Source organism: Rutidosis leptorrhynchoides, chromosome 3 (assembly GCF_046630445.1).
Source record: "Rutidosis leptorrhynchoides isolate AG116_Rl617_1_P2 chromosome 3, CSIRO_AGI_Rlap_v1, whole genome shotgun sequence".
Classification (NCBI taxonomy): Eukaryota; Viridiplantae; Streptophyta; class Magnoliopsida; order Asterales; family Asteraceae; genus Rutidosis; species Rutidosis leptorrhynchoides.
Genome location: NC_092335.1, coordinates 583,127,050 through 583,151,962, shown reverse-complemented (window position 1 = coordinate 583,151,962; position 24,913 = coordinate 583,127,050). Strand labels below are relative to the sequence as shown.

Here is a 24,913-nt window from a genome sequence, read left to right as displayed (position 1 = left end):
ATGTATTTCCGAAAGAATTACCGGGATTACCCCCACATCGATCCGTTGAATTTCAAATAGATCTTGTACCAGGAGCTGCACCAATAGCTCGTGCTCCTTACAGACTCGCACCCAGCGAGATGAAAGAACTGCAAAGCCAATTACAAGAACTTTTAGAGCGTGGTTTCATTCGACCAAGCACATCACCGTGGGGAGCTCCTGTTTTGTTTGTCAAGAAGAAAGATGGTACATTCAGGTTGTGTATCGACTACCGAGAGTTGAACAAACTTACCATCAAGAACCGCTACCCACTACCAAGAATCGACGACTTATTTGATCAACTACAAGGCTCGTCTGTTTATTCAAAGATTGACTTACGTTCCGGGTATCATCAAATGCGGGTGAAAGAAGATGATATTCCAAAGACTGCTTTCAGAACACGTTACGGTCATTACGAGTTTATGGTCATGCCGTTTGGTTTAACTAATGCACCAGCTGTGTTCATGGACCTTATGAACCGAGTGTGTGGACCATACCTTGACAAGTTTGTCATTGTTTTCATTGATGACATACTTATTTACTCAAAGAATGACCAAGAACACGGTGAACATTTGAGAAAGGTGTTAGAAGTATTGAGGAAGGAAGAATTGTACGCTAAGTTTTCAAAGTGTGCATTTTGGTTGGAAGAAGTTCAATTCCTCGGTCACATAGTGAACAAAGAAGGTATTAAGGTGGATCCGGCAAAGATAGAAACTGTTGAAAAGTGGGAAACCCCAAAAACTCCGAAACACATACGCCAGTTTTTAGGACTAGCTGGTTACTACAGAAGGTTCATCCAAGACTTTTCCAGAATAGCAAAACCCTTGACTGCATTAACGCATAAAGGGAAGAAATTTGAATGGAATGATGAACAAGAGAAAGCGTTTCAGTTATTGAAGAAAAAGCTAACTACGGCACCTATATTGTCATTGCCTGAAGGGAATGATGATTTTGTGATTTATTGTGACGCATCAAAGCAAGGTCTCGGTTGTGTATTAATGCAACGAACGAAGGTGATTGCTTATGCGTCTAGACAATTGAAGATTCACGAACAAAATTATACGACGCATGATTTGGAATTAGGCGCGGTTGTTTTTGCATTAAAGACTTGGAGGCACTACTTATATGGGGTCAAAAGTATTATATATACCGACCACAAAAGTCTTCAACACATATTTAATCAGAAACAACTGAATATGAGGCAGCGTAGGTGGATTGAATTATTGAATGATTACGATTTTGAGATTCGTTACCACCCGGGGAAGGCAAATGTGGTAGCCGATGCCTTGAGCAGGAAGGATAGAGAACCCATTCGAGTAAAATCTATGAATATAATGATTCATAATAACATTACTTCTCAAATAAAGGAGGCGCAACAAGGAGTTTTAAAAGAGGGAAATTTAAAGGATGAAATACCCAAAGGATCGGAGAAGCATCTTAATATTCGGGAAGACGGAACCCGGTATAGGGCTGAAAGGATTTGGGTACCAAAATTTGGAGATATGAGAGAAATGGTACTTAGAGAAGCTCATAAAACCAGATACTCAATACATCCTGGAACGGGGAAGATGTACAAGGATCTCAAGAAACATTTTTGGTGGCCGGGTATGAAAGCCGATGTTGCTAAATACGTAGGAGAATGTTTGACGTGTTCTAAGGTCAAAGCTGAGCATCAGAAACCATCAGGTCTACTTCAACAACCCGAAATCCCGGAATGGAAATGGGAAAACATTACCATGGATTTCATCACTAAATTGCCAAGGACTGCAAGTGGTTTTGATACTATTTGGGTAATAGTTGATCGTCTCACCAAATCAGCACACTTCCTACCAATAAGAGAAGATGACAAGATGGAGAAGTTAGCACGACTGTATTTGAAGGAAGTCGTCTCCAGACATGGAATACCAATCTCTATTATCTCTGATAGGGATGGCAGATTTATTTCAAGATTCTGGCAGACATTACAGCAAGCATTAGGAACTCGTCTAGACATGAGTACTGCCTATCATCCACAAACTGATGGGCAGAGCGAAAGGACGATACAAACGCTTGAAGACATGCTACGAGCATGTGTTATTGATTTCGGAAACAGTTGGGATCGACATCTACCGTTAGCAGAATTTTCCTACAACAACAGCTACCATTCAAGCATTGAGATGGCGCCGTTTGAAGCACTTTATGGTAGAAAGTGCAGGTCTCCGATTTGTTGGAGTGAGGTGGGGGATAGACAGATTACGGGTCCGGAGATTATACAAGAAACTACCGAGAAGATCATCCAAATTCAACAACGGTTGAAAACCGCCCAAAGTCGACAAAAGAGCTACGCTGACATTAAAAGAAAAGATATAGAATTTGAAATTGGAGAGATGGTCATGCTTAAAGTTTCACCTTGGAAAGGCGTTGTTCGATTTGGTAAACGAGGGAAATTAAATCCAAGGTATATTGGACCATTCAAGATTATTGATCGTGTCGGACCAGTAGCTTACCAACTTGAGTTACCTCAACAACTCGCGGCTGTACATAACACTTTCCACGTCTCGAATTTGAAGAAATGTTTTGCTAAAGAAGATCTCACTATTCCGTTAGATGAAATCCAAATCAACGAAAAACTCCAATTCATCGAAGAACCCGTCGAAATAATGGATCGTGAGGTTAAAAGACTTAAGCAAAACAAGATACCAATTGTTAAGGTTCGATGGAATGCTCGTAGAGGACCCGAGTTCACCTGGGAGCGTGAAGATCAGATGAAGAAGAAATACCCGCATCTATTTCCAGAAGATTCGTCAACACCTTCAACAGCTTAAAATTTCGGGACGAAATTTATTTAACGGGTAGGTACTGTAGTGACCCGAACTTTTCCATGTTTATATATATTAATTGAGATTGATGTTTACATGATTAAATGTTTCCAACATGTTAAGCAATCAAACTTGTTAAGACTTGATTAATTGAAATAGGTTTCATATAGACAATTGACCACCCAAGTTGACCGGTGATTCACGAACGTTAAAACTTGTAAAAAAACTATATGATGACATATATATGGTTATATATATAGTTAACATGATATTATGATAAGTAAACATATCATTAATTATATTAACAATGAACTACATATGTAAAAACAAGACTACTAACTTAATGATTTTGAAACGAGACATATATGTAACGTTTATCGTTGTAACGACATTTAATGTATATATATCATATTAAGAGATATTCGTACATCATAATATCATGATAATATAATAATTTAAAATCTCTTTTGATATTATAAACATTGGGTTAACAACATTTAACAAGATCGTTAACCTAAAGGTTTCAAAACAACACTTACATGTAACGACTAACGATGACTTAACGACTCAGTTAAAATGTATATACATGTAGTGTTTTAATATGTATTTATACACTTTTGAAAGACTTCAATACACTTATCAAAATACTTCTACTTAACAAAAATGCTTACAATTACATTCTCGTTCAGTTTCATCAACAATTCTACTCGTATGCACCCGTATTCGTACTCGTACAATACACAGCTTTTAGATGTATGTACTATTAGTATATACACTCCAATGATCAGCTCTTAGCAGCCCATGTGAGTCACCTAACACATGTGGGAACCATCATTTGGCAACTAGCATGAAATATCTCATAAGATTACAAAAATATGAGTAATCATTCATGACTTGTTTACATGAAAACAAAATTACATATCCTTTATATCTAATCCATACACCAACGACCAAAAACACCTACAAACACTTTCATTCTTCAATTTTCTTCATCTAATTGATCTCTCTCAAGTTCTATCTTCAAGTTCTAAGTGTTCTTCATAAATTCCAAAAGTTCTAGTTTCATAAAATCAAGAATACTTTCAAGTTTGCTAGCTCACTTCCAATCTTGTAAGGTGATCATCCAACCTCAAGAAATCTTTGTTTCTTACAGTAGGATATCATTCTAATACAAGGTAATAATCATATTCAAACTTTGGTTCAATTTCTATAACTATAACAATCTTATTTCAAGTGATGATCTTACTTGAACTTGTTTTCGCGTCATGATTCTACTTCAAGAACTTCGAGCCATCCAAGGATCCATTGAAGCTAGATCCATTTTTCTATTTTCCAGTAGGTTCATCCAAGGAACTTAAGGTAGTAATGATGTTCATAACATCATTCGATTCATACATATAAAGCTATCTTATTCGAAGGTTTAAACTTGTAATCACTAGAACATAGTTTAGTTAATTCTAAACTTGTTCGCAAACAAAAGTTAATCCTTCTAACTTGACTTTTAAAATCAACTAAACACATGTTCTATATCTATATGATATGCTAACTTAATGATTTAAAACCTGGAAACACGAAAAACACCGTAAAACCGGATTTACGCCGTCGTAGTAACACCGCGGGTTGTTTTGGGTTAGTTAATTAAAAACTATGATAAACTTTGATTTAAAAGTTGTTATTCTGAGAAAATGATTTTTATTATGAACATGAAACTATATCCAAAAATTATGGTTAAACTCAAAGTGGAAGTATGTTTTCTAAAATGGTCATCTAGACGTCGTTCTTTCGACTGAAATGACTACCTTTACAAAAACGACTTGTAACTTATTTTTCCGACTAGAAAACTATACTTTTTTTGTTTAGATTCATAAAATAGAGTTCAATATGAAACCATAGCAATTTGATTCACTCAAAACGGATTTAAAATGAAGAAGTTATGGGTAAAACAAGATTGGATAATTTTTCTCATTTTAGCTACGTGAAAATTGGTAACAAATCTATTCCAACCATAACTTAATCAACTTGTATTGTATATTATGTAATCTTGAGATACCATAGACACGTATACAATGTTTCGACCTATCATGTCGACACATCTATATATATTTCGGAACAACCATAGACACTCTATATGTGAATGTTGGAGTTAGCTATACAGGGTTGAGGTTGATTCCAAAATATATATAGTTTGAGTTGTGATCAATACTGAGATACGTATACACTGGGTCGTGGATTGATTCAAGATAATATTTATCGATTTATTTCTGTATATCTAACTGTGGACAACTAGTTATAGGTTACTAACGAGGACAGCTGACTTAATAAACTTAAAACATCAAAATATATTAAAAGTGTTGTAAATATATTTTGAACATACTTTGATATATATGTATATATTGTTATAGGTTCGTGAATCAACAGTGGCCAAGTCTTACTTCCCGACGAAGTAAAAATCTGTGAAAGTGAGTTATAGTCCCACTTTTAAAATCTAATATTTTTGGGATGAGAATACATGCAGGTTTTATAAATGATTTACAAAATAGACACAAGTACGTGAAACTACATTCTATGGTTGAATTATCGAAATCGAATATGCCCCTTTTTATTAAGTCTGGTAATCTAAGAATTAGGGAACAGACACCCTAATTGACGCGAATCCTAAAGATAGATCTATTGGGCCTAACAAACCCCATCCAAAGTACCGGATGCTTTAGTACTTCGAAATTTATATCATATCCGAAGGGTGTCCCGGAATGATGGGGATATTCTTATATATGCATCTTGTTATTGTCGGTTACCAGGTGTTCACCATATGAATGATTTTTATCTCTATGTATGGGATGTGTATTGAAATATAAAATCTTGTGGTCTATTGTTACGATTTGATATATATAGGTTAAACCTATAACTCACCAACATTTTTGTTGACGTTTTAAGCATGTTTATTCTCAGGTGATTATTAAGAGCTTCCGCTGTCGCATACTTAAATAAGGACAAGATTTGGAGTCCATGCTTGTATGATATTGTGTAAAAACTGCATTCAAGAAACTTATTTTGTTGTAACATATTTGTATTGTAAACCATTATGTAATGGTCGTGTGTAAACAGGATATTTTAGATTATCATTATTTGATAATCTACGTAAAGCTTTTTAAACCTTTATTGATGAAATAAAGGTTATGGTTTGTTTAAAAATGAATGCAGTCTTTGAAAAACGTCTCATATAGAGGTCAAAACCTCGCAACGAAATCAATTAATATGGAACGTTTTTAATCAATAAGAACGGGACATTTCATTATCATGGTTTAAAAATTTATACATATAAAATATACATATAAATCTTTCGATTGGAAATGAGTTAATACTTCATAACTCGTTGATACAATATATTTGTTGTTGATTCGTAATGATGTCCACAATGATTCTTGAACTGACAGAGTTTGTGATGTTACAGGTGCTGTTGATTCTGACGATACTGACGGCACTGACTGTGTTGATGATGCTACAGTCCTGTTGATGCTGTTGGTAAAACAATTCTAGCTTGTAAATCGTACACCATTTTCGATCAAAGTTTCTACTCTACCCTCTCCGTTCACTCATCCGATTTACGGTCAGAATTAAATAATCTCTAAGATTTTGGAGATTACATAACTGCCGCAGAGATATCTCTTCAATGAAGTTTATGAATTAATACTTCATTGTTTGTTGTTGTTGATATTCCTGGATATTTACAGGGCGTATGACGTTGATGTTTGAGATACAGATTGTGATGTTGTGGTGTGGAATGTGGATGTTGTTGTTGGTGGTAGTGATGGTACTGTTGGTGTTGCTGATGGTGGTACTGTTTATGCTGCTGGTGCTGCTGCTGGTGTTTGTAACCTTTGCACCATATTCTCCAAAGCCACTACCTGAGCACGAAGCTCGTTGACTACTTCTATTACACCGGGGTGATTGTCGGTTCGGACGAGCGGATAAATAAAATCTAGAATTTGGTGTAGTATGTAATCATGACGAGATACTCTAGAAATAAGAGAGAAAATGGTGTTTCGGATAGGTTCGCCGGTAAGTGCTTCAGGTTCTTCGCCAAGAGGGCAATGTAGTAGATGGAAGGGATCACCTTCTTCTTGTCTCCAATGATTAAGGAGGCTACGAACCCATCCCCAATTCATCCAGAATAGATGATGACTAATTGGTTGATCCATTCCGGTCACACTGCTTTCGGAACTTGAGTGGGATTCCATTTCGGAATCCGAGGGACTTGAACTAATGACGAATTCTATTTCGTACGATTGAATAAAGAATTTTTCGATATGAAATGATTTTTCGGCTATCAGGTGGTATTCTAATTATATAGAGCAAAAGGTTTCGTAGATTACGGAGGAATTTACGGAATATGTCAGGCAAAGTTTACGGTAATAGATACGATAAGATATGATTTAGCAGATACGCTAAGATATGAATTTTGTCTATACACTATTCATGCAATCAATGGAGCAAGACGTGTCTAGACTAAGAATGATAAGCTGGTAATTTCCTAAGGATGGTAAGTAGATGATTTCCGACTAAAAATGATAAACAAAACTTTTGACATGCAGACACGGTCGAAGTCCAGACTCACTAATGCATCTTAACAACTATCAGTTAGACACACTAATGCAAGACCTGGTTCGCTAAGACCACCGCTCTGATACCAACTGAAAGGACCCGTTCATATACATTATAAACGATTCACAATAGTTGATTACATCGCGAGGTATTTGACCTCTATATGATACATTTTACAAACATTGCATTCGTTTTTAAAAGACAAACTTTCTTTACAATGAAAGTTGACGGCATGCACACCATTTCATAATACATCCAACTATAATTGGCTTAATATTAATCTTGATAAACTCAACGACTCGAATGCAACGTCTTTTAAAGTATGTCATGAATGACTCCAGGTAATATCCTTAAAATGAGCTAATGCACAGCCGAAGATTTCTTTAATACCTGAGAATAAACATGCTTTAAAGTGTCAACCAAAAGGTTGGTGAGTTCATTAGTTTATCATAATCAATAATTTCCGTAATAGTAATAGACCACAAGATTTCAGTTTCCATAAATATCCGTACACTCACAAGTGTTTAAAAGTATTCTATAAGTTGTAGGCACCCGGTAACAAGCTTTAACGTTCATGTTTTACCCTCTGAAGTACACCAGATCAGGTGTGTTTAAAATAACCTCGAAGTACTAAAGCATCCCATAGTCGGGATGGGGTTTGTCAGGCCCAATAGATCTATCTTTAGGATTCGCGCCTACCGTACATAGACAAGTAGTTTAATGTTACCAAGCTAAGGGTATATTTCTGGTTTAAACCCACATAGAATTAGTTTTAGTACTTGTGCCTACTTCGTAAAACATTTATAAAACAGCGCATGTATTCTCAGCCCAAAAATATATATTGCAAAAGCAATTAAAAAGGGAGCAAATGAAACTCACAATACTGTATTTCGTAGTAAAAATACATATAACGTCATTTAACAAGTGCAAGTTTGGCCTCGGATTCACGAACGTATCAATATTGAGATTCAATATTGCAGGAAAGTACGTAGACACAACGGAGATGATAAACACTAGATTGACCTCACGAGCATGCCCATGAACCATACCCATCACCTCCATAGCTATAACCCATAATTTCCTTAGCTTCGACTCATTCAAAAAAACTATTTTGAAATCACTCGGAGAGCACTCCGTCGTAATATTTTATGTATACTAATAATATCTTGAAATAATACAGAGCAAATATATATATATATATATATATATATATATATATATATATATATATATATATATAAATCGATTGAGAGAGTTTAGAGAAATATATTTTCAAGTTTCTATGAAATAATGAAACCTATTGAATTCTATTTATAATAGATTTTTGAATTATTAAAGTGAATTATTAAAGTATGAATTATTAAAGTGAATTATTAAAGTGAATTATTAAAGTATGAATTATTAAAGTGAATTATTAAAGTATGAATTATTAAAGTGAATTATTAAAGTATGAATTATTAAAGTGAATTATTAAAGTTAAAGTAAAGTAAAAGTAAAGTAAAGGTAAAGTTAAAGTATAGTAAAAGTATAAAAACTATGTATGTATAATACGCGTATAAATATATATAATATTAATTTAAATTGTTATATATATTTAATGAAATAAAATATAAATAGCGTTATATTTATTATACTGGTTAAGTAATGAGTTGTCAAAAGTGATTCTAGATATTTATAAAAGTTATATACGTTTTAATAATAAAGTTCTTTTTAAACTGAAAACGTCTTTGTACGTTTGAAAATAGATTAATAGAATATTATGGAAACCAATTCTCCACTAACTTTCGTAAATGACACTTTTTGTTTTTATTTATAAATAGCTTTACAAATTATTCTGAATATCGTTAAGAGGAATAGATTTTCTCAAATCATAGTGGACCTCTCAACAGATACTTGTAATCATAATTCAATGTTTCTGATAATTCAATCATTTAATATATTTTTTTTAATTTCGTTGAAAATCATATTGAAACAAATACGTTCATGTAAAGTATCATATATCTAATACTTTGTTAATGTTTTCAGTTAATATTATATATTATATATACATATCTATATACTCATAATTGTTCGTGAATCGTCGAACACGGTCAAAGGGTAATTGATTACATGAATGTAGTTCCAAACTTTTTGAGATTCAACATTACAAATTCTACTTATCGTGTCGGAAACATATAAAGGTTAAGTTTAAATTTGGTCGAAAATTTCCGGGTCGTCACAAACATCTCTTTACTCAACGAGATTTGAATTATCGTCAACGTAGATGGATGGATGTGGTAAAGGATTATGATTGTGAAATACTTTATCATCCGGGCAAGGCGAATGTGGTCGCGGATGCGTTAAGTCGAAAGAGTCAACACCCGGCAATACGAGTAGGGTCGTTACGTATGATTATTACTAATGATTTTCTTGAAAAGCTTGGTGAGATTCAAATAGAGGCTTACGTTCACAACAAGCATGCGGAACGAATTGTGGGGCAATCGGAATTCATTACTATGGGTTCGCGTAGTTTGTTGTCGTTCCAAGGAAGAGTTTGGGTGCCTAAGATGGGTGGTAACTGAAAAGTGCTACTTGATGAAGCACATAAGTCAAAGTATTCCATTCAACCGGGTGCAACAAAGATGTACTATGATTTGAGGAAGGATTATTGGTGGCCCGGTATGAAACGTGATGTGGTTAAGTATGTTGAACAATGCGTCACGTGTCTGCAAGTTAAAGCCGAACACCAAAAGCTGTATGGTAAGTTACAACTGTTGGAAGTTCCAAAATGGAAATGGGAGTACATTACCATGGACTTCATTACTAAGTTACCAAAGACGGCGAGAACCCAATATGACAGGATATGGGTGATAGTTGATAGATTGACGAAGAGTGATTTGTTTCTTCCCATTCGGGAAATGATATCATTGGAGACCTTATCCAAGTTGTTTATCAAGGAGGTGATATCGAGACATGGGGTTCCTATATCTATTGTTTCGGATCGAGATACTCGTTTCATGTCTCGATTTTGGAATAAGTTTCATGAAGATATGGGTACTCAATTGAAAATGAGCACGGCGTATCATCCTCAAACGGACGGTCAAACCGAGTGTACGAACCAAAAGTTGGAGTATATGTTAAGGGCGTGTATTATTGATTTTGGTGGAAGTTGGGATGAGCACTTACCGTTAGTGGAATTCTCGTACAATAATAGTTACCACACTAGTATTGGAATGCCACCTTATGAGATGCTCTATGGGCGTAGATGTCGAACCCCCATTTGTTGGGGAGAAGTGGGTCAAAAAGAAATCGGGAGTACCGATTTGGTTTTAGAGACGAATAGTAAGATTGAGATGATTCGGGCTCGACTTAAAGCGGCGCAAGATAGACAAAAGTCTTATGCCGATAAAGGTAGGAGAATGATTGAGTTCCAAGAAGGTGATATGTTGATGCTTAAGGTTTCTCCATGGAAGGGTGTTATTCGGTTTCGAAAGCGAGGAAAGTTAGCTCCTCGGTTTATTGGTCCTTTCAAGGTTTTGGCACGTGTTGGCGAGGTTGCTTATCGACTAGAGTTACCCGAAGAACTTGCAGGAATCCATAACACGTTTCATGTTTCCCATCTTCGTAAGTGTCTTGCGGATGACTCGACTTGGGTGCCTTTAGATGAGATTTCATTGAATAACAAGTTAGAGTATGCAGAAGAACCGATTGCAATCCTTGATGAGAAGGTTAAGATGTTGCAAAACAAGGAAGTTAGAACCTACAAAGTGCAATGGCAACACCGAAAGGGTTCCGAGTTTACATGGGATTTCGAAGAGTTTGTTTTGGTTTATCTTCCAGCTTGTCATGCGGCTTGGATCGCGAGGACGCGCTCCGATTCAAGTGGGGGAGAGTTGTAACATCCCGTTCTTTCCGAATGTGTTGTAAGGTGCGTATTTATCCTCGTAAACATTTAATATTGTATTCGTATTTGTTTATGTTTAGCTAAATATTCAAAAGTGTAGAAAATGTTCACTCAGGCCGACTGTTGCGTTTTGGCTCGGTGTGTCGCGACTCAGTGAGTCGCGGATCGCGACAAAACCTATTAGAACGCGATGGTTAGGGTTTTCTCACTTCTGTGAAAGTGTCGCGTTTCAAAAATGTTTATCGCGTTATGGTATCGCGTATCGCGACATGTTGTCGCGGATCGCGACATTTGTCGCTGTTTTACAATTTTGTCCATTTAAAATGGAATCTTTTGAGGGCTTTGTTGTCTTTTCACCTATGGTCGGTTTTGTGGGAGTAAATGCTGGTTCAAGCTTATCCTCTCCTCATTCATTTCATTTCCAATTAATTAAAATCAATCTTAGAGAGAGAGTGATACTTTTAGAGTGAGAGGGGCCATTTTGGTGAAGAAGAAGGTTGAATCTTGCCCGAACCCAAGTGTTAAAGTTTTTCCTTGTGTCTCTAGCTACACATTGATAGTCTCGGTAAGTCCTAACTCTATGTTTCGAGTTTTTATTGGTTTATGGTTAGGGTTTTGGTCACTAGAGACTTGTATGACCCATTTGGGGTTAAAATGGGTGAACTTGGGTTATGTGGGTGAAAGGAAATCTTAAATAGCTATAACCTAGGGTTTGGCCTTATGATTTAAGATTTGTAAGTATTAATGGTGTTGTTAAGCTTTAAAACACTTGTTTAATGTTGAAAGAGTGTTAAAATGGGTCAAAGGGGGTAATGTTGACCTAGTTTGGATGAAATGGGTACGCATTACCCTAAGTTGCGATTAATTAATGTTAGTAGACTTAAATCACTAGCTTTAGTGATTTAATATGAGTCTTGGCCATTTATGGGCGGTTTTGAGGTAGGTGAGCTATTTAATGCAAATGGGTCATTAAATGCTCAAGTGATATGTAGTGTGGTAAATTCCACTAGTTGTGTAATTGAATGTGTACTTATGTATTAGGTACGTTGCCTTGAAGTTTCAGAAGTGCATAATCATCATCGAAGTGCTAAGGTGAGTGGAATAATTATATGCGTGCATATATGATGTATTTATTTGTGAAGTATGAGTTGTGAAGTGTCGATGTGTTAAGACACCACTTCTCACATGACGGGTGAAGCATCGAGGTGTTAAGGTGCCACTCGGGGTGAATCATCGAGGTGTTAAGATGCCACCTAGGGAGTGAAGTGTCGAGGTGTTAAGACACCACTCCGGAATGTTTGATGGGTGAAGCATCGAGGTGTTAAGATGCCACTAGGGGTGATGTATCGAGGTGTTAAGATGCCACCCGTGGGGTTAGTGTACGAGGTGTTAAGTGCACTAATGGTTGTTATGAACTCCGACGGCCTTTAAACACCGTTCCCTCGTTCGATTGGTTAACCATGGTTGTGTTTGGATTGTAGCATATTATACTGTTTAATCTATATGTTAACGTTATGCTAGCTCGTATGGTGGAAGGTTTTGTATTATACTCATGATAGTATGATTGTTTATATTGCTAGCATGTATGCGGTGAATGTATAAGTGATTGCAAGTAAGTAGATTGTATATGTAATCGTATAATTGTTGCACTCACTAAGCATTAGCTTACCCCTCTCGTTGTTTATCTTTTTAGATGCAGGTGCGAACAAGGGCAAAGGGGTTATCGGGCATTAGGTGTCCCTTGATGATGTTTTGTTGGAGCTTTGAAGTTGGCCTAACGTTTTGGGTAGTTTAGTCCCAAACCATGCTCGAAGTGTCGTTTGGATTATAAACTATCATTTGTAGTGGGTCAAACTTATAATAAACTTAATTAATGGCCTTCGTGCCTTTTGTAAACATTTAAATTGTGGTACGTTTAAATGGAACTTGTGGAATGGTTTACATATTTAATTGGCGGGTAAATGTGTATTATTTAAAAAAAATAAAAATTTATCGTATGGAATACGGGTTGGGTTGTTTCACAAGGCCTTAAACCGAATGAAAACCTCTTTGGTATCTGAGTTTCTCTTAAGGGGATAAAACCACACATAATGCGTAAAATGATCAACAAACACCACATAATACTTATGACCATCAATAGATAAGACAGGAGACGTCCACACATCACTATAAATAATATCAAGAGGAGCACGTGAATGTAAAGTGTTGGTGTGAAAGCGTAACTTGTGACTTTTATTGCAATGACAAGAATTACAATTCAAAGAAAAATCACTAGGAATGTCTAAGTTCAACATATGCATTAAAGATTTAAAAATAGCTAGAGACGGATGGCCTAGACGATGATGCCAATCTGTTGTAGATGCCCGAATAGTGGAGTACGCAACAATGGATGAAACGGATGAGGCGAGTTGATAAACACCATCTTTAGGTTGTCCCGTTATGAGAGTAGTCCCCGTGAGCCGATCCTTCAACACATAATAATCAGAGGTGAATGAAATAAGTAAGTGATTATCTTTTCATAATTGGAAGATAGATAATAAATTACGATGCATATGAGGGACACATAAAACATTAGATAATTGAAAAGTTTTGGATGATGTATAAAGATTGGTAGAACAAATGTGAGAGATACCTAAACCCGTACCATTACCAAGAATAATCTGATCCGTCCCACTGTACGGATTGTGTAAATCAAGGTTGGCTAAGTCATTGGTGATGTGATGCGAAGCGCCAGAATCAAGAAGCCATGGAGCTGTTACGGATGGTTGTGCAAGACTTGTAGCATTAGCATGTGGTGTTAGTTGCCGAAAGGTAGGGGGTGCAATCGATGGATGTTGTTCAGCAAATACAGAACACTTTTGTAAAGAGTGCCCCTTAGCGTTGCACCATTGACACCGTCCTAGAAACGGGCGAGCTCCTGTAAATGCATTGTTGGGTGTATGAGTCGAAGATCCAGATGACCGAGTAGAGGTGTACACATTAGTAGATTCGGATGTTCGTTCACTGTTGTAGGTGTTGCGTGGAATCGGACGAGTGAAAGTATTGTTTGCAGTGACGGGAAGAGGAGAAAGAGTTGGTTGGTTTTTAATGGCAAGCTCACGATTGAGAAATTTTTCATGTAGCTCTTCAAAAGTGATAGCTTTGTCCCGAGCATTCACCCCGTCAATAACACTTTGGTACGAATCATCGAGGCCCTCTAATACTCGATCAGTAATATCCTCTTGATCCATCTTAGAACCAAGTAACGCTAGGTGATCAGTACATATTTTGATAGAGTGCATGTACTCGGTGATAGTTTGAGGACCCTTGGTGATTTGTTTGAGCAGCATCTTGATTTGTTTGATGTGGCCACGAGACGAACTCGTAAAAGTACTAGCGAGTGTGTCCCACATCTCCTTGGTGGTGGTGGTTGTTGAAACAAGTGGTACGATGTGCTGATCAAGGGTGTCGATTAAGGCCCCAAAAATAAGTCGATATTGTCGTACCCACGATTGATAGGCTGGGTTTGGTGATGAACTGCCTCCAACGTCGATGTCAGTAGCTGGTGCAGGAAAGGAGCCATCGAGAAATTTGAATAACCCATAGCCATCGAGTATGGCTTGAACTTGAAGCTTCCAGGAGGTATAGTTAACTGAAGAAAGCTTGATGATATTGGTGAGGGTAACGAGTATGATGGGGGTTTTAGGGTCCGCATCATTGGGAATAGTATGGGAAGACATGGCGATGATGATGATAGAGAAGAAGATAGGCGACGAATAAAGAGATGGTTTAGGGTTTTGGACCGATTTCTACGGATACCATATGGAGGGATAATAACAATTGTAATTTCATTCGTAGATAAAGATACAATATATAGGAGAAATACACAACAACTTTCCTTAATTACATGGAGATATAAAAGGTAAAGATACAATTATAAACAACAATATATTCATCGATATCTTTATGTATCGATATCCTTAATACGTGTAAACCAATCTATGAACTAGCAAACAAACTAACAAAGTACCGAGTTGACCAATGAATCACACCACCCGGGTTCAATTTCTGGCTATGCCAAATTGTTTAAAAAGGGACTGTGACTAGAGGGTGAGCATAATGCGCAATTCACCCGGTACCAGTCTCGTGCTCGGGGGTCTTGATTACTCGAGGTTTTACCTTCTATGGGAGAGCCAATGTGCTCGTTCATAGAAGTGTTTCCTCACTTACCCAAAAAAAACTAACGAAGTATTGAAAAGCTTGACACAATTATAAACAATTAAACAGATACAGGAAGCACAGTACTACAATTCTACAAATCATTAGCTAAAAAACCATTCATCGTCATTTCACAATAAACAGATAAAAAGATAGAGGTATTTATCATATCATAAGGTCTCTAAACCAAATATACATCAAACTCATGAATACTTTAAAATCATAAATTAAAGTGCATTATTATCATCATAGACAAATGAGTAAATAGTCAAATATCAAATTTCTTTTTATACAACTTCAACTCGAAATCGTTCAAAATCATACCAAATCATTCTTCACTTTCAACGCCACTCGATACTTCACTAGAAAAAACCCGATCACATGTCCCCCCACGGCAACAATAAAAACACCAACATTAAACGACATCACAGACAACATAACAAGATATGCAAGCGCCATACGGAGTCCATAAACCAAAGATTGAGCCACCACCCCCAAAATGCGATTTGATCCAATCTTGATTGCGGGAAAACCAGATAGAAACTCGACTACTACCGCAAGTACAAAAACAAAAGCTAGAGCCAAAACGTACATTCCCGATTTACCATTAGGCCAGTCATCGAATAACATGATTACATGTGATCCCCAGAAAAAGGTCATTTGCATCGGCATCATGCTCATGCTATAATTCATGTTAGGCATAGGCATCGATGGGGGTGGAGGTGGGGGCATTTGCATCTTTGTTAGTTTAAAGAGAGAATGGTAAAAAAAAAAAAAAAAAAAAAAAAAAAAAAAAAAAAAAGATATGATTTTATGTCACTTTTGTAGAACTTGGTTTGTTAGTATATTATTTTGTTGAAATGGAGAGAATAACAATGTGGATTTATATGATTTATTTAAAAGCATTGGTATAAACAATGGCAAGAATGAACTCTCAAACAAAGAAAGGGCCGGCGTGAATGACTATGTTTCTAAATTAACTTTAGTCGTTTGTTCTTATGTTCAACCACAGTATTTTAAACTGGTTTTATACGTTGTTTCTTAAACTATTACGTAGTAATTTGTAAACCTAAAATTTTATCCACAAATTGATCGGTACAACTAGACAAACGATTATATGTAAATAAATAAGTAAATGCTAGTATATAATACCATGCCAATTGTCATGTACTCTATGAATTATTATTATTATTATATGAGTTTTGGTATCTTATGCTCTAAGTGCATATTTATTGGATGATTTATCACATAGGGAGTCTAATGTTTGTGTGTACGTTTTTTAATGTGTACGATCGTTACGGTTTTTGAATTTGGGCTTACAAATCTAAAGTATAAAGATTGTAAATTTGTAGGTGCCTTGAATTGTACGGTTAGCCACCATTTTGTTGACTCGATTTCCTTCTATTTATATATTCTATTTTTCGTAAAAAAAAAAATCTGTTTTTTACTAAAATAACGAGAACTTTATAAAACAATTCCGTTTATAACTCAAATGTCATTTATTAAAATCATTCATTTAATGTAAGGAGTATGAGATACAATTCATGTTCATTTTGAAAAATTATATTCGTATTAGTATTAGGAGGTGTGTGAGTATACCTTAAAAAAAATAAAAAAATAAAAAAACTTAACATATATCCTTGTTACTCATTAGCTTTTCCTTTATTATATACTACAATATCACTCTATACCTTAAAAGAGAGTCTTTATTAACTAATATATATTTCTAAAACCCATTTCGACATCCTTAAATCAAAAAATTACATTCTAATACCCTTTGATCTACCTTTGTAACCATTTTGAGTTTGAGTAATAATATTCTACTTTGCCTTTCAAAAAAAAAAAAAAAAAAAAAAAAAAAATACCCTTTGATCTAATTACTAAAAATTATCATCTAACACTATTAGCTAATAAATACATTCTTAACATTGATCTCCCTAAATTACCCCTGAACCTTCAAAATAAACACGGAACCAGTTTAACAAAAATAGGGTTCTCCATAATCTATTCATTCATATGCAAAAATAAACAAAACCCTATCATCTCAGGGTTCCTAATAATCAATCAAATTCGAATCGATACTGATTACAATACGCTTACACGCTTGCATATAATGAAATTTGTCCGATTCCGAATGATAAATATGGTCGTCCTACATCCGTAAATTAATTGTAGAAATTCAGATCCTGATTAAATGTTTGAGGTCTTACAAACAGGGTTATCAGGTATAACTATGCGATCTTAGTTATTTTTATTACATTATTACACTTTGATTCAACTGTGTGCTTTGATTCAACTCTAATTATGCAAAAAAAGTATTAAATTTCAGTTTCTAGGTTCAATCCAATCGATATAGTCAAATAATACTAATACATATTGGGTTTTAATCTTTAGCAAGTTTCCTTAATTTCGTTTCAAATTTTTAAACCCTATGTAATACATGTACAATTTGTTCATTTTTATGTATTACTGTAATTACTATGATGACCTTGAACTCTTGAAGGGATGAAGAAAGGTAAGGTTTTGCATGATTTTTACTATAAAATTTTATGTGATTTTACGAGAAACATTATTTTTGGCTAGGGTTCATATGGAGCACCGGTCAGATGAGTAAGCCGGAATTCAATGATTCACGGTTTACAAAATAAATATGATCGATTTGAATGGTTGCGTCTGTTAGCAATGCAGCTAATCGATGGGAAAATTATCGCACTTGTGGTTTTAGGTATTACATTCAATCCATCATCATGTTATGTCTTATTCTTTAAGTCATTGTGTAGCGTACTATACTGATCTTTTAATTCATTTTATACTCGTACTATTCTTTTAATTCATTGTATAGTCATACTATACAAAAGGAATCAGTGGCCTCACTCCTTTTATCTTGAGTTGCATTGTTTATAGACAATTATGATATCCGTTGGGTTTTCTGTCTTTCAAGGGGTGTTTAGATTGTATGATAGAAAGTTATTATATGATGATTATAGTAATTTCAAGCCATGGAAACTTGTTTCATCATGCTTTGTTATTGGAATCTTAAACTCGGAACTTTTTTTGGGAGGCCATTTAATTTATTATTTTCTTATTTTTTGTTTACTCATTTAGGTTCCTGGCAAGACTACATATAATATTTCTCTATATTATATGATGAGGACTCCTTTAGGATCTTGTCCATTACTAGAACGCTTTGTCAACGGTGATGATTCTTTCAGAAATTCAAGATTTAAGCTCATACTATATATATCCGAGGTTAACACTTAGTACTCGACATGATAATCGATTGGTTTTGTAAACTTTGTTTTTCTTTTTCTTTTTTTTTTTTTTTTTTTTTTTTTTTTTTTTTTTTTTTTTTTTTTTTTTTTTTTTGCTTTAGTTGAGGATTAACTTTACAAAATCTATGATAGGTCCTCTTATGGGAGCTACTAGTGCAGTTGAAGCCATTGCAACTATAGGTAATGCAAATAATCGGTTTGTACTTGCAACTTTTAACGAATTTACATATGATTGTGGTTTTGGTTTGTTATGCAGACATTGGGAACATGTTAGGTACATCCGAATATTAATCTAGATAATCCAGAAAAAGATGTGGCAAGATTGTGACTATACAACTTAATATCAGTTGCATACATATTATATTAATGTATAAATGGTACCAAAATTAACTAATAGTATTACTTCTATTTGAAACTTAACAGCAAATGATGTTTCTGGTGGGAAAGAGAATGAAAGCCTTGATATCAAGGTGTCCCTATTGAATTCATTCGGGTATGTTTATAGTCTATTCCTTCCTATTGATCGACGTTTTTTATTTCCAGTTCATAGTGAAACCAATTTCAATATAAACCAATAACACTGAAATATTTATTTGAAACACAAGGTTCAACTTTACCAAGTCCAACAAAAGTTTTGGGTTGGCATGATCCAGGCTACATTTATTCAGTAGTTACGATAGGGCTCGATACTACTACACAATATCCATACATATTTGGAACGTCACACACTCGCACACCTTTTTGTCTTTAAGGCAATCTTTCTTCAATCTTTTTTCATCGATTTCCCCATATATTTTAGTGATTCGTTTGGATGGAGCGATAGAACTAACCTCCAAACTCCACCTACATATGGTAACATGGGAAAGGCTCCTCATGATGCTTTCAAGGAGAACTATATACAGGTAGTCTACCTATATATATTATAGCTATATTTTTTATGTCATCGTGATTTGATAATAATTTTTTTACTGGTTATTATTGTAGCCTGGATCTCTCTATGTCATGGAGTTGATTGCAAAAGAAGTACTGTATGGAAGCATAGATATAATATTTCATATCGGTGACATAAGCTATTCTAATGGATTTCTGGGTAAATGGAATTACTTTTTGCATCTCTTAAGCCCCGTTGCGTCTAAGGTATATTAAATGACAAAAATTGAAAACCACGAAAGGTATTTTACATCACGTATAAGGTATTTTACATCACGTATAAAAAGTGTGACAATTTGGGTCGGGTGCGGGGTCGGGTCGGTATGTTAAGATTTTTCCATCCAAAACCCTTTTCTTTCCGTGTATGTTTCAGGTGTGTTACGTTCATACAAAGTAGGGATGTATTGGAAAATGTGTGTACAAACTATTTTACAACTTAAAGATTTAGACAAAGAAAAGAAAAAGATTTTGTCATGTAACAAGAGACGAGTCTCGAAAAATGGTCTCGGTTTATTAATTAGTTGTAGGAGACGTTGTACATTTATCAATCGGTATCAAGTTCCTGCTGACAGGATATTTATATCATTATATAGTTTGTTAATCGATAAATCTAGCTTAACAGGTGAACCAAAAGTTGTGCATATAAACGAAGAAAACCTGTTTCTTCTCTGTGGACGTAAGGTGCAAGACGCGCCGGGTAAAATGCTTTTTGCAGAGATTGGTATGAGAACCAAATGGGAAAAGTTAAAGGAAATATTTAGTGGCAAAGGAGAAAACGAGACGCCATTGCAAGTGAAACTAAACAGTCCATACTATAATTGGTAAAATTGGGTTAGTTTTTGCTGTGTTGACTTTTCTTGTGTTGACTACTCGAGATAACGAGAGATGAGCTTTTGAAGTTGAGCTCTGTTGTTGCATTGAGCATGTTACACTTTTTTGCGACTGCGATAACGATTATCGTTGTTGCAGTGCCTGAAGGACTACCGTTAGCTGTCACATTAAGTCTTGCTTTTGCGATGAAAAATTAATTGACGATAATGCACTTGTACGACATCTATATGCTTCTGAAACGATGGGTTCTTCAACTTGCATATGCACTGATAAAACCGGGACGTTAACAACCAATCATATCAATGGGTATCTGGTAAAGCGAAAAACACCAAAGAATCTCTGAATTTACCCGAAAACTTATCAAACGTTCTGTTACAGTGTATATTTGAATGTACAGGGTTCGAGGTAGTTAAAGATACAAATGGTAAAACTTCTATTTTTAGGTACTCCATCTGAACTTGCAATATTTGAATACGGTTTACTTTTGGGTTGTGATTTTGGTACTGTTCATAGCGAGATTGAACTACTAAAAATGGAGCCGTTTAACTTGGAAAAAAAAGATGATGTATGTGATTACTGTTCTCTCGGGTAGTAAAAAACGTGCATTCTAAGGTGCGTCGGAAATAGTATTGGTACAAGATTATCGATGATGATGGGGAAATAATTACATATTGACGGAGGAAAAAAGAAAATTGAAGTAGATTAGGCAATGGGTATATCAGGAACAGAGGTGGGCGTATTCGTTTTTATTTTGGTTGACAAACATTGTTTTCGTTTGCGATACCCATTTATCCACCTTCATCCGATAAGCTTTTGACTTGATCTTTTGTAGTAGGTGTGTATGTTCATGTTTCTATTTTTATACAAATCAAATGACTGCAAATTAAAGTTAGTATTTCCTTTTTCATCTTCTTTTTTTTTTGTCGTATGCTTTGTGTCTTGTGAGACATCTTCAACAGGCACTCATAATATTGTATGATAACAGGTTGTTAAAGAGCAAGCTGAGTCATCGTCATAGATGATGATTTTGCAACAATCGTTAAAGTAGCCAAATGGGGACGTGATATTGGTGTTGGGTCTGAACTTGAAGCAACTGCCTTAACTTAGAATTCATATCGCAAGTCAGCAACAAATTTAATTACTTATAAAGTTTCAATGCATAACCTAAGCAAAATCTCACAAAATTAAGAAACAAACCTGATGTGTATCTTGATTAACGTACAACCACCATGGGCGCCACCAATCGCAAAAGGCTATTAAACCCTAACCTAAACCCTAACCTAAATGAAATCGTAGTTTGGGATGATCATAACTCCTGTGACTGAATTAAAATTATTATCAGGGTAATTTGGAAGATCATAATAAAGAATTGATTTATTAGAGTTAAAGTTCAGTTTTACAATAAACTTGCATCTCATATGGTCAATTTTGAAGGGGAAAAGGTACCATGCCTAAAAATTTTGAATTTGTGACCTAACATATCAAATTTTGTTAACGCTTATGCAAATATAGTTAGAAGCATGATGTGTTGATTAATAATATTTGGCACAGGACTTTTAGTCTAAAGGTTTGAGACGTTTAAACTCATAAGACTGGTGGTATCCAAAGTTTTTGCAAAAAGCTAAAAGTCTAACCTTATGTTCATTTATGTAGTATTTTTGATCACGTTTTAGAAAATAAGGATGTAGCTGGTGTTCTGAGTTGGTTAATGATTAGCAAAAGATCTTTCCTAATAAGAAGCTAAAATAAGTTATTCCGTAAATCTGAGTGGTTTAATGGTTAGCAAGTGGGTAACATATTACGTTAAGATTCGTGTCAATATGGGTGGTTTTTTTATTTATATTTTTAAACATTTGAAATGTTATATTATTTATTTGTTTTATCATTGAAAGTAATTTATTACAATATGTAGGATTTAGGGTTTAAGGTTTAGGTTTAGGGTTTAGGGTTTATATTCTAGGGCTTGGGGTTTGTATTTTAGGGGTTAGGGTTTAGAGTTTTTAGGGTTTAGGTTCAGGGTTAGATTTATGGTGTAAGTTTGAAGTTTAGGGTTTAGATTTAGCGTTTAGGGTTTAGGTTAGGGTTTAGGGCTTAAATTTAGGGTTTAAGCTTTAGATTTTAGGGTTTAGAGTTTAGGTTTAGTGTTTTGGGTTTAGATTTAGGTTTAGGGTTTAGGTTAGGGTTTAGAGTTTAGATTCTAGGGTCTGGGGTTTTGGGTTTAGATTTAGATTTTGGGTTTAGGTTTAGGTTTAGGGTTTAGATTCTAGGGTTTAGCATTTTGATTTTAGGGCTTAGGTTTAGAGTTTTTAGGGGTTAGGCTAGGGCTTATAGTTTAGGGTTTAGATTTAGGGTGTAGGGTTTAGAATTTTGGTTTTAAGTTTAGATTTAGGGTTTATGATTTAAGTTAGGGTTTAGGGTTTAGATTTTAGGGTATAGAGTTTAGGTTTAAGGTTTTGGGTTTAGATTTAGGGTTTCGGTTAATGTTTAAGGTTTAGATTCTAGGGTTTAGATCTTAGGGTTTAGGGTTAGGGTTTAGGTTTAGTTTTTAAATCAAAGAATTTAGAAGAGTTTAGAGTTTATGGTGTAGAGTTTAGATTTTAAGGTGTAAGGTTTAGATTTTATGGTTTAGATTTTAGTATTTGGGGTTTAGGTTAGGATTACCTAATATTATCATATGTGATCTGTAATATGTACATTGATTTTACTAATTAAATCTGTAATCGGTATATTATGTGTATTATGATGTATTTTTACTATAGTTATCTATGAATTGAGTTGGTTTGACCTGGTTACATTCTTTGCTGTGATTCATTGATGTACGCTCAGCATTGTGTATGTGTATCTGCAGGATCATGGACATCATCTCAAGAAGCCAGCAAGTCTCCATTACAGTTTAAGGTGAAAAAGAATCTGAAAATTAAATCGAAGAAAGCAATCAAGCGAATTACCCCTTGAACATGCATATATTCGTATTAAAAAGCAGGAAAACATGTCAACTTATCACAAGTTGCACAAAGTGTATTTTGTAATGCCTTATCATAAAATTCGTAAATTACCATTGGAATGATAAAAAAAAAATTATTAGTCTTATTTGCCATATGAATTAATTATAAACATGTTAAAGTGTTTTAAAAATCATCCTAATATAACATATTTATTCGACCAGCCCATTTTGTCATATCGGTTAGCATTCTTCTAATATTTATTGTTTTGTGAAATAGCCATAGCCAGTAATTTTAGTTTGGAGATCTCAATTACAGATTATACATGAAAATAGATTTAGCTAGGGAACTGATCAAGGGGCAATATTGGACTACACTTCAAGAGTTTGATCGGCTACGAATAAAATTATAAGACTGTGTAGTGTTTCAAGGGTTGAGATAAGGGAACATCGAATTCTCACCACTTATAAGTACTCCATATTAATTGTAACTGCTACTCGGGTACCCTTCCTAGCATAACAAGAAAAGCAAAGGACATTAGCATGGTATGCACATCTTATATAGGAATTTCTCTGCAACATGAAGAAGCAAATATACCAACAACAGTAGCTGATTATTAATGAATCTAACATCGAAACAAAAGGCAGAAGATGTTGTAATACATATATTTACCATCTACAAGCAAATTTATAAAAGTATTGATTATGTTTACCCTTACTACAACTTTAGCAATTGTTAACCTATTAGCAATTGTTAACAAAATATCGGTGCAACGCACGACCCATTAATATTATTGCGTAAATTTCGTAATAGAAAAATATGTTGATAATTGTTTTTGTTATTGGTAAAAATATTTGTTGCCACTTACTGTATGCATGTACCTGGTATGCAAGCCGCTACATGACAACCAAAAAAGATATGTTTGAAGTGTATCATATTCTTTTTCATCTTTATTTCATATCATATACTCCGAAATCAAAGAAAATATACGAGTTCATGAAACCTTATGTTTTACTTTATGACAATAATTTTTTTAACCAACCGCGAATTTGCGGGTCTTTTCCTGACGAAATGGATGTTAGCATTTTTTACAATGTTAGTCTTTCAATTTAATTTTATATGTTTTGTTTTTAGGTTCAAAAAATCAACATTGAGTATAAGTCTGGTAACACTAATATTACAACTGAATCAATTTATTATAAACCTAACAAACACTACACAAGATATAGTGATTCATACAAGTCAATGGTGATTCATCACTCAAAAATTTCGCAAATTCGTGGGTCTATATAATGGGTCAATTCTTGTGACGCTCATGCTAATGAAATAGTTATATATGTATCTATTTAGTATTTCCATTCATGATAAAAAAAAATCGTTTAATTTCAACTTCGCATGTACTTTTAATCATAAGCATTTCTTATTACAACCCTTTGATGG

The 24,913-nt window shown here is 34.7% G+C and overlaps 1 protein-coding gene across 9 annotated transcripts; it reads left to right on the top strand.

Moving 5' to 3' along the window:
• The first annotated feature begins 17,504 nt into the window (after positions 1–17,504).
• LOC139898712 (probable calcium-transporting ATPase 6, plasma membrane-type) lies at positions 17,505–21,433 on the top strand. Of its 9 annotated transcripts, none has more exons than XM_071881471.1 (9): positions 17,505–17,723; positions 18,082–18,223; positions 18,604–18,694; positions 18,903–18,950; positions 19,027–19,044; positions 19,194–19,263; positions 19,570–19,672; positions 19,755–19,860; positions 20,323–21,433. In XM_071881471.1, exons 3-9 carry the CDS (start codon positions 18,643–18,645, stop codon positions 20,523–20,525), a joined length of 600 nt encoding a protein of 199 aa, XP_071737572.1. In that variant the 5' UTR covers positions 17,505–17,723; positions 18,082–18,223; positions 18,604–18,642; the 3' UTR covers positions 20,526–21,433. The 9 variants fall into 9 exon arrangements, 8 of the variants coding, with proteins under 8 accessions (XP_071737572.1, XP_071737576.1, XP_071737577.1 ...); XM_071881475.1 differs by having other exon boundaries at positions 18,604–18,747; XM_071881476.1 differs by lacking the exons at positions 18,082–18,223; positions 18,604–18,694 and adding an exon at positions 18,711–18,747.
• The last annotated feature ends 3,480 nt before the right edge of the window (positions 21,434–24,913 follow it).

Excerpts from the sequence above, each read along its gene's own strand:
- LOC139898712 (XM_071881471.1), top strand. The coding sequence starts at position 18,643 with ATGATGAGGACTCCTTTAGGATCTTGTCCATTACTAGAACGCTTTGTC. Across the intron at positions 19,673-19,754 it reads TCAAGGAGAACTATATACAG|CCTGGATCTCTCTATGTCAT; the intron begins GTAGTCTACCTA and ends TTATTATTGTAG. Across the intron at positions 19,861-20,322 it reads CTATTCTAATGGATTTCTGG|GTGAACCAAAAGTTGTGCAT; the intron begins GTAAATGGAATT and ends CTAGCTTAACAG.